The following is a 17,500-nucleotide window of genomic DNA, read 5'->3' on the forward strand; positions in this document are numbered from 1 at the left end:
CACAAGGTACACAAGTGACTGAGTAACTGAGTGTGTGTGTGTGTGTGTGTGTGTGGGAGAGAGGCACACACTGGTAAGAAAGTAAACAAAGACATAGAGGAGAGCATTTGTGAGGAATGTGCACGTGAGTTTGTGTAAGTGTGTGTTCACACATAACTCAGGGAGGGAAACGAGAACAGAGATGGAACAGAGAGAGACGGAGAACACTGAGGAACACGGAGAACACATGAAGAACGGAGTGCAGAGGCAGAACTGAGGACACACAGAACAGAAGGAACAGTGACAGAACAGAGAGAACTAAGTATAGACGGAACGGAGAAGGAACAGAGAACTAAAAACAGACACAACAGCACACTAACACTGTCTGGTGACACTAGCACGCTAACACTCTCTGGTAAGACTAACACGCTAACACTGTCATACTAACACTGTCTGGTGACACTAGCACACTTACACTGTCTGGTGAGACTAGCACGCTAACACTGTCTGGTGAGACTAACACGCTAACACTGTCACACTAACACTGTCTGGTGAGACTAGCACGCTAACACTGTCTGGTGAGACTAACACGCTAACACTGTCACACTAACACTGTCTGGTGAGACTAGCCCGCTCACTGTCTGGTGAGACTAACACGCTAACACTGTCTGGTGACCAGGGCTTTGAACCGATTTTTTTCCCCAATTGGTTCGTTCGGAACAGAAACGGAATTATAACGTTTCCGGTTATTAGTTCCACCAATAAACTGACGTTCCCGAACCGGTTAGAACAAAAAAATACTGTTCCCGGAACGGTTAAATTCGTTCCTGTCAGCTGTTTAATGCTATAGAATTATGTCACATCTTTCTCATCCAGCTTAAACCAAATGTAATAATATTACAACCATTATTACATAATAATAATTATATTATTAATAATAATAATAATAATTAAATAGGCCTACAATTATTTCAAATGTGTAGTTTATTGTTAAAAGAGAAAATTTCCACACAAACGTAACGACATTATTAAGACACGTGGTTATGCCACTCGGGCAACAACAAATTCCAACTGTCGGGAGGAAAGGCCATCCAGTAGGCCTAATGTTCGCTAGTCCATCATTAACGTGGAGTTGACAAATATAGCTATTGATATTGTGTTTGGAATGAGGGTTTTAATTAACGATGGATCGTAATTTACCTCTTATTTAAGATGTGGAGTGGAGACTTTGTAATCCACCACTCTCTCTCCATTCAGTCAGCGAATGTCTGATGTGATATCACACAGGAAGTGAACCTCAGCCGTCATGGTAACGTGCGCAGGAAAAAAAATACTTTTTTTTTTTTTAGACAACGAAAACTTTGAGGAACGAAATAAAACCGGTATTAACCGGTTACCATTATTTTTAAATAAGTGTTCCTGTTCCAGAACATAAAAAATAATAACGTTTCCGGTTTCGTTTCTGTTCCCTGTAAAATACAAAAAGTTCCCGGTTTTCGTTTTCGTTCCTTGAACCGGTTCAAAGCCCTGCTGGTGACACTAGCACATTAACACTGTCTGGTAAGACTAGCACGCTAACACTGCCTGGTGAGGCTAACACACTAACACTGTCACACTAACACGGTCACACTAACACTGTCTGGTGACACTAGCACGCTAACACTGTCTGGTGAGACTAGCATGCTAACACTGTCTGGTGCGACTAACACATTAACACTGTCACACTAGCCGCAAAAAAGTATCGTCTTAGCTAATTACATACTACACATAAACTATACAAAACATAAACAACAACAACATATTGTTATAGTTATAGTTATACAAATGATATTGTTGGGGCTAACTTTCAGAATGATTTTGAGAATGATAAAAGCTAACAGCCAATGAGAATCCATTAAAGTTTAGCCACCACATTCATGAACACAAAGAGAGACTTTCCTTATCGTTGGTCAGTGTGGACGCTTTTATCATTATAGTTATAGTTCCTGGTGTGAACGGCCCTTAACCCTGTCGGGTGAGACTATCCCTGATAGCCCTGATCCCAGGCTAGTCCCTCAGCACCAGGACGCCACCGGGCTTCAGAAACAGCTCTAATTAAAGGAGATGGAGGCTATTTCTGAATTCAGAGGCAAAACCTGTCTCAAGTTTTCCATTGACAACCTCCACTTTTAGAGGACTAGCCTGTGGAGGCCCATGGGCAGAAAGAGAGAGAGGGAGAGAGAGGGGGGGGGGGGGGAAAAAGAAAGAAATAGGGATGGAGAGAGAGTAAGAACAAGACAGCAAGAGGAAGAGAGAGGAGAAAGAGGGAGAGTGGGAGAAAAGTGGGAGAGATGAAGAGGGAGAGAGACAGACAGAGAGAAAGAGAGAGAGGGGAAGAGAAAAAGAAAGAAATAGGGATGGAGAGAGAGAGGAAGAGGGAGTACAGAAAGCGAGCATTCTTGTGGACGTTTCAGCCGTATGTCTTTCAGCAGTGACTGAGTCACCGTTGGCAGTGACACGAGCAGTGGAAAATCTGCCTTTCTGAAATGCTGGCAGCGCTCACACACTCATACACACACACACAGTGAGCGTTTAACCACATTCCCCTTCAGCGAAGCAGATGAGAGGCCGCAGTGTGTTATCAGGACTGGGCTGTCGAGTGGAGATGGTTAACACTCCAGCAGCATCTACAGTAAAGGCGTCTGCATACTCGCCATTCCCGACCTGTAGCGCTACAATGTGATGTCACGGGAGCGCCGTAACCATTTATACTCGCGTGTGGTGGTCGAGACACTAGTTGCAATATTCTCCTGAACAGAGGTGTCGCCGTTGTGAAAAGGCTATCGCTACCTACGTTACACAGTAGAAGAAACAGTCAGTAGCATTGACGATTCGAAAGACTGCTGTTCACCAGCCATAGAAATAAACAATTTCTAGGCTACCTGTGAACCTCACCAATTCCACGAAGACCAAACTGGACCCATGGTCATTTTCTGACCCCACTCACCGCCCATCTGTCTCTCTCTCTTCCTTTCTCTCTCTCCCTCCCTCTTCCTCTCTCTTCCCCTCTCTGTCTCTCTGTCTCTCTCTCTTTCTCTCTCTCTCCCTCCCTCTTCCTCTCTCTCTTCCCCTCTCTGTCTCTCTGTCTCTCTGTCTCTCTCTCTTTCTTCCTCTCTCTCTCTCTCTCTCTCTCCCTTCAATTCAATTCAATTCAATTCAATTCAATTCAATTCAATAAGGTTTATTGGCATGACCACACAAATAGAAAGTGTTGCCAAAGCACATAGAAATACAGAAACAGAGTAAATCTCTCTCTCTCTTACTCATTTCTGAGAAAAGCCGGGAGAGCAGAGAAGCTATCTGATTTCTTTATAAAACATTGGATGAGTGTGCAGTCCTGGACTAAGTTTCAAACTCTGGACGACTGTGTTGTCCTGAACTAAGTTTCAAACTCTGGATGAGTGTGTAGTCCTGGACTACGTTAAAAATCTGGGAAAATGTGTAGTCCTGGACTTAGTTGAGTTAACAATTGCCATGAGAGTGGCTGACCATGGAAAGACTTAGGACAAAGCCCTGTTGGTGTCTGTGGGAATAACACACATACATACACACAGAAGCAGGGCTTAGTCCTTGCAAACACACACACACACACACACGTACGCTTTAAAAGGGCAGACCACCACAGGTCTTTCATCAGCTAGTTTCCCTGGCAACCAGGGGCATTCAAGATGTCAGACTTTCACATGTCCCCGTCATATTGTTTCACCCAACACATGTTGTCCCTAACTTTCCCTCAGTGATGTCCACCCAACACATGTTGTCCCTAACTTTCCCTCAGTGATGTCCACCGCGCTTCTGCTTAGCGCTCCAGTGCTGTACGGGGGGAGGACCGGTCATGCGGTAAAAAGGAAGGGATCGCCCGGGGAACACACAGATGTTTAGCTTGCTTATTTTATTATTTATTTATTTATTTAATTAATTAATTTAAAATGGTGCAGTACATGCATGATGAGGATATAACCTCATCAAAACGTTAGAGTCCATGGTGGGAGATTTGTCACTTCAGCCGATAACTCCCATGTTGAATATGAGCCCTCTTTTGGCATCTCTCCTGCAGCACTTAAAGGTGCAGTCCTCGATTACAAACACAATCCAAAGCACTTTTGGTCAAATTCAGCCGATTTGCGTTTATCCTCATGCTTTTCAAAGCGTCCCTTCTGTGCATGCTCAATAAACAAAGCAAAACAAACTCTGGTAACTATAAACAATCCTGCATTTGTACAAACAAACTAGGCCAGACTGCCTCATATACTATATCAGCCAATCAAAACATAGCTTTCTCGAGCATTTAGGGGGTGGGGGAAAATTAAGTGGCTGTTGATAAATATAGACCCTTTCAACAATAAAAACAAAAACAATGCTTGAACGTTCTATTTGGTTCCCAATCTAATTCCTCTGCATAGATATATACACTAGATGTCGCCTTCTGCTTCTCAGCATGCGTCAACACCGCCGCCATCTTTGTACAGGGATCTGAAGCGCTAAACTAGTTCTCCTGTATTGTCAGTGTTACCTATTTAGCGACGTTTGGCCACCCCCAGCGATAGAAAACCTTTTTAGCGATTAGCGACAAATTTGGGAACTTCTCACAATGATGGCAGATCGGCTTCTTTGTTGTTGAAACGTAAAACAATCACCTTTCTTATGGCTTTGTCATTTATGAATTCAGCTACATCTCGTTTGCCCATGGCACTGACCCATGATTATAAAAGTAACGACTGGCGTAGCCTATGTAGTAGCAGAGGTAAATGTTCTACAGATCTACAGCAACTTCTGGTGAGATTACAACTTACATGAGTAAACGAGACGAGGGGTATGTGGCCTCAACCAGAGCCTGTCTATGAAGAGCCTGTTTACTTTCATTGTATCGAACCTGGTTGCAGTTTACTCATTGTTCCTCTAGAGGCCGCCGCTAGCTAGTGCAGAATGAATGGGAGTCTATGGGGCTAGACGGGTAAAATGTATCTTTATTATCGTCTTAAGCTTAGTTTTCTCTAGACTCAACCATAAATACATGCCTGTCAGTTGGAACAACCCAAAAAACTAGATAATTGCTTGAGATTTTGACGATTTATGGTGATTTTATTTTCGCTAGATCATTGCCCAGATTGACGCTAATGTATTATAGAGGAGTGGATCACTGAATCAAGATGGCGTCTCGATTGACGCATTCGTTCCAATGAACAGCAGTAGTCAAGGCGACATCTAGTGTATATATCTATGATTCCTCTGCATTAAGATAACATATGGAATGTTAAAACGGAAGCCTTGTGGGGCCAACTATGATGCTGATAATGGAACTCTCTTGAAAGGGTCTATATATATATATATATGTACAGGGCTCCAGAGTGCGACCAATTTGGTCGCATATGCGACCTAATTTTTCAAAAGTGCGACTAAAAAAAATCGGAGGTCGCACCGGTGCGACCAGCTATTCGAGAGAGGAAAGAGTGTCCGCATTGAAACTCTACCTTTGGTTCAATAACAGACACATATTTGGCCAATATCGTGGTTTAAACAAATCACAGATAGTGAAGGGCGGGACCTCCCCTCTGATTGGCCGTGGCCCAGTGCCTGTGCGTAAATTTGAAAATGCGTGTGCTGCTGAGAGAGAGAGAGAGAGAGAGAGAGGGAGGTCAGAGACCCGTCAGATAAACAGAGTGGATGTAGTTGCATTACAGTGTGGTCACATAGGCCGAGATAAATGTCCCCTCTCCCCACTGCCTTTCAGCGGCTGGCAGCAGCAAACCGATCAGACGAGCCCGAGATGATCAAGTTTATCGTTGCCTACGATAGGCCTAGTGAAACTTCCCTTCACCAAGTTCAGTCCGAAATAATTATTCACCAGAAAAATAGTTTGAACGTAAACCCGACGTACAGGAATGCCACTTGCGCCAAATTTATAGGAGTCATTGCAGATGAAAAGACGTCTTAAAATTGCGAACAATGCATACAACGACCGAACGACAGAGATACAGATATCGCCGAAAAGGAGTGCGTCATTGACCGCAGTTACATGCAGGGAGTAACTCGGTTTTCAACAGCAATATTCGTTTTGCGCGCGAGTTGTGTAAACTCATTCTGATGGCATCAATCAATTTAATCCGTTATTTGCCGCAAACCGAATATCGCTGCTACGTTTAAAGCCCGAATATTCCCTGCATGTATACAGTGGTCATTGTGTACGGTGAATTGAATGGACACATTTAGATCGAGCATGGCAAGTCATTGCAATAGCCTATAATAATAGGCCTACCATTTCGTTACTGCATTAACCATGTTCTTATTGAAAATGTAAAAATACTAAAATTAAAAAGTAAATTGCATTGTGGGGCTGTCAAATGATTATTGCAATCATCATTGCAAAATCACATAAAAATCCCCCAGGCTACTTGGAACATCTCTTTAAATTGTGCTCAAATACATTTCTATGGAAGATGCTAGCATGGCGAGCTGGTTTAGCCAAGGCCTAAAGATCATGAAGGATAGTATGTAAAACATTGAGCCATAAGATGTGCAGTTTGAAGCCCTTAAAAGACGTGCACTGTTAATTTACTCACTGTTATTTTTATTTAATACATCTTGAGATGTTTTAAGTTTAAATTTCAGCTCAGTGAAGCACTTAAAGCACCAACACTTCATTATGTTACTTTTCTTGTAGAATTGTAAATCATAAGTCAAAGGACACCTATATAGGACAGTAATTAAGGAAAAAAGTGAACCTGCTGCGGTGTTAAATGCGATGTGGTTGAAAATTTGGGTGCACCTAACTTTTGTGCTGGTGCACCTAAGAAAAAAAGTTAGGCGCACCAGTGCAACCAGTGCAAAAAGTTAGTCTGGAGCCCTGAATGTATATAAAAAATAATAATAAAAAAAAACACATATTTCACCAGAATTAGGGACTACACCTTTAAGGAGAGTTCTCCACTATGAGAGCAACTCAGCAGCACATCACACTGTGAAAGTGCATTACGCAGACCTGTACAGCAGACCTGTCTGATAGGGAGGGGACCTCGGAGTCTTAGCAGCCACACGCAGCCTCACACACACACACACACACACACACACACACACACACACACACACACACACACACACACACACACACACACACACACAAGATGGAGGCCATAGAAAATGAAGGCCATGGCAAACCTGTGCCATGGCATAAAGGCCTAAGGGCTGAGCCTTGCATGGGAGTGTGCTTTTGTTATACGCACACACACATACAAACAAACACACACACACACACACACACACACACACTACATTCACTCTCAGCCATTAGGCGCCTCCAAGGCTCTGGTCATCTAATCCTCTGTTTACAACGCCACATTTCAGCTCAGGGTGTGTGGGGTGTAGTGTGCCTGTGTGTGTGTGTGTGTGTGTGTGTGTGTGTGTGTGTTTGGTACTGTTATGAAATCTGGTTTGGAGACCTCAAAGTAAGGGAAATGACTGTTGCTGACCTGGGCTTGACTGTGTGTGTGTGTGTGTGTGTGTGTGTGTGTGTGTGTGTGTGTGTGTGTGTGTGTGTGTGTGTGTGAGTGAAAGACAGATGGAGTGTTGATGCCTTTGTGTGAGTGGAAATAATGTGTTTCTCGAGGGGGAGGGGGTCATATACAGAAACGGAGACAAAGTTATAGAAATTAACTGTTTCTTCTATTTAATTCACATTCGCCTTTGGATGGTTCATCAGTGCAAACGTCTCACATAATTATTAACCCTATGATGCCTGCTCTGTTTTCAGGGCATTCTCACTACCTTTAGTGGTGCAAGGAGACTCCAGATATGTGGTGTGTGCCTTCCAGAAATAAATGCCATTTTTTATTTAGTGATGAAAAATTACCTTTCTGCGCTCCACATCTGTGACACGAGCTGATCTGACCTGACTTGACCCGAGCATGCGCAGTAGCCTGTGTGTGAACTCATGACCATTCTCTACAACAACTTTTTACTGCAATGAACAAAGCAAAGGCAAAAAAAGTGTTTCTTTGTCGAACAAAGTGGAAGCAGGAATTTGCTAGGATTTGCTATAGGACACATGATAGCATAGGATTATGAACATGCTTTGCCAGAGAGAAACACACGAAAACGTTGGGTAGGTTGAGCTATATGCGGTCACTTTGTCTGTTTATATAATGTGATCGCTTTGACTCAGAAAGATGTGCTTGTTATCAATGGATAGCTCTGTGTCTCTTTCATCTGACATGCTTGCCATATCTATGTGATCACGGGTTTGCGAGTAATCCAAACGAGAGTAATGGGTGCGCAGGTGAGCGGTATAGACTTTAAATATGATGCAATTTTATTTCATTCCAATGTTTTTTTACAATTTGAATTCTGAATCGTACAGACTAGTGCGAAAATCTCATTGGAAAGCCCCACTTCTGCTCTGTTATGAGATAAAGGTTTAATCTCGCTGCGATGAATAGTTCCGGAGCAATTTAACAGAGAAGAATGGCTGTGTTTTTTTGACACACTTTGCGTCAATAGGTCTCTAAGGGTTAAAGATTACAGTGGGACACTGTTAGTTCACTGACAGGCACAAAGTGTAGCCCGACTGCTTGAGATAGTAGGCACTATCAACCCCGTTTCTCTGTCTCTCACACACACACACACACACACACACACACACACACACACACACACACACACACACACACACACACACACACACACACACACACACACACACACACACACACACACACACACACACACACACACACACAACCAAAAGCTCGCTCGCGTGGTTAAGCAAGCTGGTAACAACCCCAAGTTCAAGAGCTGATAATGTTTTACAAGTGAGTGGATTCAGATGAGGGTGTCTGTTAAATAACTACACATACAGTATGTCAGTGCGAGAGGCAATCAGGGGAGAGAGATCAGAGCCCTGCTGCTTCCTGGCACGGTTTATTGGATTAAAATCACAGACAATGATGCAACAACCGCACAGACCAGTCTGAGATTCCAGACTAACTAGTCCCGTTTCTCTGCCTCTCACACACACACACACATACACACAAACACACACATCTTACTAATTAAGCACCTCTCAACTATTCAATAATACAATCTTATTTCCTGGTAATTACAGCCCTGACTAGCAAATTAACATTCTAAAATGTGTTTTACACACACAAACATGCACACACACGCACACACACCAAGAGGAATGGAAGATTCAAATCTGTTGGATCTACAGGCACCCATCATGGCAGCCTCCCCTCTGGTATGGAACAAACAGAAACAGACACACACACACACACACACGCCATCCATCTGTCACACTGTTGCAAAACTCCAATGACAGCCTGTTCCTCTCACCCACTGAGCATCAACAAACATAAACAACAAACAGCTACACACACACACACACACACACACACACACACACACACACACACTCACACTCACACTCACACTCACACTCACACTCACACTCACACTCACACACAGTTGCAAAACACCAATGACCAGCGTTTCCCTCTCACCCACTGAGCATTAATATAAACAACATCAACACACACACACACACACACACACACACACACACGCACACACGCACACACCTTTTTCACACCCTCTATGCACTTTTAAGATTCTGTTCTGAACACGCTTTTACCTGGAACTCGGGAACATACACCCTACCCATTCAATCTCGATAAGCAGGGACTTACTGACCTTTTGTAGCAGAGGAGGGGCTCAGGGTTCACACACACACACACACACACACACACACACTCTACTCACCCAATGTCGATGAGCGGGGGCTTGCTGCGGCCCCTCTTGTAGCAGAGGAAGAGCTCGGGGCTCTTGAGGCTGCCGTGGTTGAGGTTGGCGGGCTGTCCGCCAGGTGTGACCTCGATGCAGGTGAAGCCCTCAGGCACCGTCTCGCCTGCCGAGCGGTTGATGACCGCAAGCTCGCAGATGGGCGCCTTGGGCCCGCCAGCCTTGGCCTCGGACAGGTCCTGCTCCAGGGGGGCGGACCGGTCTGTCAGGCCCGCCACCACAAAGTAGTCGCTCACGCGGTGGCCCTTGTCCTCGATCATGGCTGGGCCTGTGCCTGCAAGGACAAAAGATAACAGCAGGTGGCGCTGATGAGTACACATACACTTACAGAGGATCATGTTCAGTTAGCGAACGATCAGGAGAGCTGCTGGTTCTCATACAGATCAGATCAGTTAGTCATAATTTATCTACACTAGTTCTAAACCAGTAATGAAATGCAGAGGGCGCTACTGAGCGTGCGCGCACACACACACACACACACACACGCACACGCACAAGCACACGCACACACACAAACACACGCACACGCACACACACAGGATCAGGTTCAGTTAGGGAACGATCAGGAAGGCTGCTAAATCTCAGACAGACTGTATCAGATCACCTCCTCATCCTCCTTCAGTAAATATCTAATAATCTAAACCCTGTTAGAAATGACATAATGGAGCATTTCCAACTTCTCATATAGGAATTACTCCAATACAGTAAAAGACGCACTCTGCTGTAATCCAAACATGGAAAACCGATGACTCCGGGACAAGTGAATCTATCCGTCAGAGGGGTTTTTCTGGTTTCATCTCTTCTTACATTTCAGGAGGATTGCCCTGTTCACCCTGCAGCTTGAGCTGCGGTTCTGCTGTTCACTAGTTTATGGTTCGACTTAAAACGTTTAGCTAGCACTCCCAAACACTACAGAAAATACATCTTTTTTTTCTCTGTACTGTAAGCAAATGGGAATGGGATACAAAAGTCCAAAAAGTCCAACAAAAGCGACTCCAGCAAGCGTCTCCTGTAATCTGGTGGCATGATCCCATCCCGGCCCCACACACACACATAATCAGAAACATGAGCTCAGTGAAAGGGCCCTGATGACTGAATCCAGTGGACCGCTGTTTGGATGAAATGACATCCTGTTGCGACACAAACCATTAGCATATCAAAATGAATGGCATGCTATTTTAGTACACACTGCACACACACTGAATTAAACATTAACAGTAGCATTATGACAGGTGGCTTCTGGTCACACAAACAAACAGTACCACACTAGTGGGCAGCTAACACACACATCACTATACACACACACAGCCATTAAGCTGTTTTACTGAACTTCATAAGTGATGAATGTGGACACACACACACACTCACTCTCTCTGTCCAGATGAGAGCAGCTCATCCATCATCATTGCTTAACTGTGGGCATTAAGGTGGATCCTCCCCATCAGTCACAGCCAGAGCAAGCAGTGGTACTAAAGGGAGCGGAGGAGGAGGAGGTGTGTGTGTGTGTGTGTGTGTGTGTGTGTGTGTGTGTGTGTGTGTGTGTGTGTGTGTGTGTGTGTGTGTGTGTGTGTGTGTGTGTGTGTGTGTGTTTGTGGAGGGGGGGTGTTTGGGGCGCCTAGAAGCTTTAGTGTTTGACCTCAGCATCCAATGTGGTCAATCTAACTTAACAGGCCATTACTCAGTCAAGTACAAAGCAGTGTGAGGGTTAGAGGAAGATGCAGAGAGAGAGAGATAGAGAGAGAGAAAGGGAGAGAAAGAGAGGGAGGGAGAGAAAGAGAGAGCTTAGATTGAGACCCAAAGAGACAGTGATGTGCCAGAGATAAAAAAGCCAAAGATATAGAGGACAGGAAGGGGGATGCTGAGAGAGAGAGAGAGAGAGAGTGAGAGAGAGAACAGTGCTAGTGAAAGAGTACCAAATGAACAGAAGAGGGCCGTGGGAGACAGAGAGAGAGAGAGAAAGCTGGAGAGACACACTAAGAACCCCAAGGAGGAGGAGGAATGCAAACGCTCCTCGGCCTGTAAAGCAGTGGAGAAACAACACCGTACAAGACTTATCTGCACAAAACAAAATACCTCAAGCTCCTCCAAACAGCTTTTCCAGGCACTTAGCTAGCTTGTGTGTGTGTGTGTGTGTGTGTGTGTGTGTGTGTGTGTGGGTGGGTGGGTGTGGGGGGTAGATAGAGAAAAATGGTGAGTGAGTCACAGAGAGAAAATTCACAGAGAGAAAATTAGTAGAGCGAGGAAGAGAGTTATAAACAGAGGGGGGGGGGGGGACAGGATAATGGAAGAAAGCAGAGCGGAGAGCAAATTATACAGAAAAAGGGAAGAGAGGGGGAACTAGAGAGGAAGAGAAAGAGGAAGGGATGGATGGATGGATGGACAGAGGGTCTGAAAGAGGGGGACTAATGGCAGGCTAATGGTAATTGCTGTTGCGATGCCCCTCTTCAGTCCTGGACTGTAATGAGCCATGGGAAGCACAACAGCCCGGAACCAGCAATTAGCAATTAGCCTCGCCAGCGCTATGAATAAAATGCTAGATTGAGTGTGTGTGTGTGTGTGTGTGTGTGTCCCTAGCTTCTGTTTTGTCACACTCTTGTTGAGCTTTGTCGGGCCACGATGGAGACACTTTACAGGGAGAGGGGAGAATCAGCACTTCTAGCAACTGCACCCATTACCAGACTGACAAGAAAAGCAACTAAGCAGCTACGCTAACTGCTAACACTGAACAGCTAACTGCTAACACTGAGGTTTTAGCAGAAAGCTTCTCATGGGCCTCCACTTCCTGTTTGGTACAATACACGGTCAAACTTTTCTGAATGGAAGTAGTTCACACACACACACACACACACACACACACACACACACACACACACACACACACAGTAAGGAATCTGGGAAGAGTCAAAAGTAGCAGGTGAGGTTAAAGAATGGGCGTCACTGCACATGTCTCAACGTGCTTCAGAGAAATGGATATCATTATGAAAGCAGGTCACATAATCGATAACAACAACCAACTCGCATAATTATGCATTCATTTACTTATTTATTTATTTGTTTGTTTGTTCATTTATTTATTCAGAAATTTTAGCTCTAACTTAAGTCTCTGGACCCCCCCCCCCCCCCCCCCCCCCAACACTCAGGGAAGTAAATAAAGACCCACAGCCCACAGCCCACCAACTCAAAACACACACACACACACACACACACACACACCAGAGGCCCCGGGACGCAGACTTGAGGTCTCGGGACGAAGAAGCTGAACAAGCGAACACACTCACTGCCTTCAAAGAGCTTCAGAGAGAGGGGGGAGAGAGAGGGAGGGAGACAGGGAGAGGGAAGTGAGAGTTTCCAACCTTGACTCAGCTCTGCTGTGTGTGTGTGTGTGTGTGTGTGTGAGAGAGTCAAAGGGTGTGTGTGTGTGTGTGTGTGTGTGTGTGTGTGTGTGTGTGTGTGTGTGTGTGAGAGAGCGAGAGAGTCAAAAGGGTCCAACACTGCAAGCACAACAGAATAAAGATACTCTGGGAACTGGGAAATCCTTGAGCTTGTGACGTTCAGACACACACATCACGTGAAGCGCATGTGCTTTTAATCCACATCACGAGTTCCCACAACAACCCACCTGCACAGGTGAGAGCGGTGCAAAAGGTGCGTCACTCTCCCGCGGAACCTGCTAGCACCAGCTGCAGAACAGACCTGTGTTCAACTGGTACAGAGCAAACTGATATGGACGCTAAAACAGGAACCTCCAACCTACAAAGCAAACCCCAGCCAGCTGCTTTAATAAACACACATGCGCCGCTAAGGGAGTCAGTCTTTCTCTCGCCCGTTATTTTGCTGCCTCCATTTTAGAACAAAGCTCTTGACTGGTCTTCAGTTATTAAGCTTTATAAGTTATTGAGTTATTAAGCTTCATAAGTTATTGAGTTATTAGGCTTTATAAGTTACTAAGTTGTCATTCCAGCACACCCCTTTGATTTACAGAGTTACAACTCATATCTGCATTCATTCACACCTTTATGAAACACCCCCCCCCCAATCGGACTCTTTGGCACATTCAGTGGCACTAGCATTTTTATTTAACACCCGCCCCAGTGGCACTAGCATCTTTATTTAACACCCGCCCCAGTGGCACTAGCAACATTATTTAACCCCCCCCCAATCGCGGACTATTTGGCACATTCAGTGGCACTAGCATCTTTATTTAACACCCCCACCCCCAACAAGGCAAGCGGAAAGGGGGAATTCCGCTACCCTCTGCTCATCTCTTCGCTGCCAACACACACAGCCCATTAGTGCTGCCACTAGCCCAACCTCCTCAGGGAAAAATGACCCGAGAATGAGAAACTAAACTAAGAGTGTGTGTCTTTTACACTTACACGTGTGATTTAACCAAGAGTGTGTAAGAATGCATGTGTGTGTGTGTCTGTGTGTGTGTGGTGGTTAGTCGGAGTTCCCCCTCCACTGTAAAGTGCCATGTAAGTTGTTGTGAGAGAGAAAGGGGAGAGAGAGAGAGAGAAGGGAAGAAAGTGATGAATATCTTACCAAGTGATATAATCTAATATTAAGATAAAAAATCTAGTTAGTATTGTTTTTAGTAAAGACACTTACTTTGAGCTTTGTTATAAGATTATTTGACTTAAAGTCAAAATCTTCTTAAATTAAGACATGAAAACAAGCAAATTTATCTGCCAGTGGAGTGAGTGAGTGAGTGAGTCTGAGTGTGTGTGTGTGTGTGTGGGTGTACACTCTGAATCTCCAAAAGAAAGAATCCCTGGTCCTCACCCTGGCTTTGGTTCTCTGTGCATATCGTCGTGCCCTTTGGGTTGACCGACGCCACTCTGCATGCGGTCCGAGCCAGATGGGAAGTGTGTCCGCGCTCTCACACACACAAACACACACGGCAATAAAACCACGAACAATGCCGTTCCCACACCTCCCCCGTCCGACACTTTCAACTGACCCTGCTGGGGACGCGGAGCAAGCATGGGCACGGCCCTTCCTACAACATCCTCTGGCCTCAGGGACAGGCTCTGTGTGTGGGTGGGTGTGTGTGTGTGTGTGTGTGTGTGTGTGTGTGTGTGCGCGTGCTTTGGTGTGAGTGTGTGTGAGTGTGTGTGTGTGTGTGTGTGTGTGTGTGTGTGTGTGTGTGTGTGTGTGTGTGTGTGTGCGTGCATGTATGTCTGTGTTCTTATGTACTTATGTACTTATTCATTTATTTCAGACCGTATGAAGGGGTGTGTGTGTTTGTGTGTGTGCATGTGTGAATGCATCTGTGGGTGCGTGAAAATGTATGTAAATCTGAAACTGAGTGTATGTGTCGGTGTGTGTGACTGTTTCAGTATGACTGTGTGTGTGTGTGTGTGTGTGTGTGTGTGTGTGTGTGGGGGGGGGGGTGGGCAGCTTAGCAGCGGTGCTCTCCTCACGCGGCGCTTTCTGAAAACCACAGCCTCTCCTCAGGCCCACTCATCGGCCGTGCAGTCTGAGCGCGCTCACAACGGCTCTCTCCCGATCCTAAAATACCTCGGCCGCCCCAGTGGAAAAGACAGAGCAGCGTTGTGCACCTTATTGACGGTGGTGAGGCTCCGCCCACACTGCACCAGTCTCCACCCTCCAGAAAAACACCCACAACTCTGATCTTCAAACACCGCCAGAAAAGATTTTTAAAAGGATGTTGCAATGTAGCAATGCCCTAGCACTCCACCCTATCCTCAAAACACACAGGGGCACACACACACACACACACACACCCTGACCTGCCAAAAGGGTTCTAGCGGCAGACTTCTTTGTCTGTACTCATCGTGATTGGTTATATTAATTGCTATTCTCGAGGCCTGGCTCTTAACTGGTTTGCAAGTTTTGCATTGCATTATTTCCAGTGAGTGACGCTTCTAATGTTTGTATGCATTGTTTGTATGCATTGTGTAAGAGTGTTCGTATTTGTTTGTATGTGTGTGTTTATGTGTGTCCTATGTTGCAGACATGTGACACCTCTATTGGTGTACTGCATGTTTATCAAGACACTTTGTTCCTACATGTGCATTTCAGGTTCTCCATTTTACATATTGTACTCAATAATATAAGGACATGCACTCTTCCATGTGTGTGTGAGCTATGTTTAGGGCACATGCTGTGTATCCACAGTGTACTGTACTCCATTAGGTGTATGTGTGTGTGTGTGTGTGTGTGACTACACAGTGGTATTGAAGCAGTCCAGAAGTTGCTAGGTAACATAGCTAAAATGCTAAAGAACTACAGAGCTAAAGCGCTAATGAACTAGAGAGCTAAAGTGCTAAAGAACTACAGAGCTAAAGTGCTAAAAACGTATGGGGGTAGTAGGCTACACCAGAGTTGCAGGACGCAGAGGGCCAGAGAAATGTTCACAGATTTCACCGTTCAGATCTCACACGTGTGGTTGTACCTGATATCACAGATGTGAAGCAGGAAGTGCTGCTGAACAGTGTATCATGGTTTGGCACCAAGTTGCAAAGATCTCATGGATCTTGAAGATAGACTTTGGGGTCACATTAGGGCACAGATTGTGAAGATTTTGCACAAATGCAACTATCCATTGGGGAGGTCAGAGTGGCTTTTTCAATGTTGTCTCCTGATACGTTTCAAGATGGCAGTGCAAGATCCAGAAACAAATCTCCAGCATCAGCGAAAGGAAAAGGAGACCCACAATGTCGTCTCTACAATGTCTCATCAGAGTACTGAGGGAACAGGGGATCCATCTCTACAATGGCTCTGTCAGTAACAGTAGCCTTGGTCAGACTACAAGTCAGACTGCATTTTTAGTCAGACTGCATTTTTAGTCAGACTGCATTTTTAGTCAGACTGCATTTTTAGTCAGACTGCATTTTTCTTTCCTCCTCCATCTTCTTCTTCTTCTTCTGTCACTTGTTCTCCTTTTGTGTCTGAGTTTGACACTAACCCAGAGTTGATTACTAACCCAGACAGGAACAGGCCGAGCACTAACCCAGAAAGGAACAGCAAAAACAGACAAGAGAGAGAGAAAGAAAGAAGAAAGAGAGAGAGACACAGAGAGAGAGAGAGAGAGAGAGTGAGAGAGGGCCATTCAGCCTGTCTGGTGTGGGCAGGAGGAATGTCTGGATGCTCGGGCACAGAAAGGAGTCGAGCTGCTAAAATGAAGGAGGGCTGAGTGAGAGAGAGTGATGGAAAGAGAAGAAGAAAGATGGAAGGAGTGAAAAAGAGAGAGAGAGCTGGATGGAGAGAAAGAAAGAGAGAGAGAAAGAGAGCGAGAGGCAAGCAGAGATAGCCCTGCCTACTAGCCTCTGCTGGCCCCTTAACACAGTGCTCAGGGGTCATACAGCAGGGGGCAAGGTCACAAGGTCACAGGGTCAGTCGAGGTCACGGTGTACACTCCCTCCTGCTGCTACCGCGCACTGCCCTCATTCATCCTGCTGCTTCTCTTCATCTCTCTGTCTTTTCCTCTCCCCTTTTTCTTTCATCCCTCTCTCTCTCTCGCCTTCTCTTGCAGCTTAGTTAGCACGGTTATGTATAAATACAGTGTTGCACATACACACACAAACAAACATCACACCCACCCTCAGGGGTTTAGACAGGTGTGTGTGCGTGTGTGTGCGCGCGCGCGTGTGTGTGTGTGTGTGTGTGTGTGTGTGCGTGTGTGTGCGTGTGTGTGTGTGTGTGCGCGTGTGTGTGTGTGTGTGTG

At 45.3% G+C, this 17,500-nt stretch overlaps 1 protein-coding gene across 2 annotated transcripts in view; it reads right to left on the minus strand.

Annotated features, from left to right (window-relative positions):
* The window catches only part of dennd4c (DENN/MADD domain containing 4C), a 73,761-nt gene that overhangs the window by 37,347 nt on the left and 18,914 nt on the right, over positions 1-17,500 (minus strand). For both annotated transcript variants that reach the window (XM_076288538.1, XM_076288537.1), the window contains exon 2: positions 9,772-10,084. In XM_076288538.1, coding sequence (XP_076144653.1) covers positions 9,772-10,070 — 299 coding nt within the window. In that variant the 5' untranslated portion in view covers positions 10,071-10,084. The remainder of the gene's footprint in view (positions 1-9,771; positions 10,085-17,500) is intronic.

The sequence above is a fragment of the Alosa pseudoharengus genome, unplaced genomic scaffold, assembly GCF_046254945.1.
Source record: "Alosa pseudoharengus isolate Yale_2024_CS ecotype anadromous, Long Island Sound unplaced genomic scaffold, YU_APseudo_1.1 YU_APseudo_1.1_scf_17, whole genome shotgun sequence".
Lineage (NCBI taxonomy): Eukaryota > Metazoa > Chordata > Actinopteri > Clupeiformes > Clupeidae > Alosa > Alosa pseudoharengus.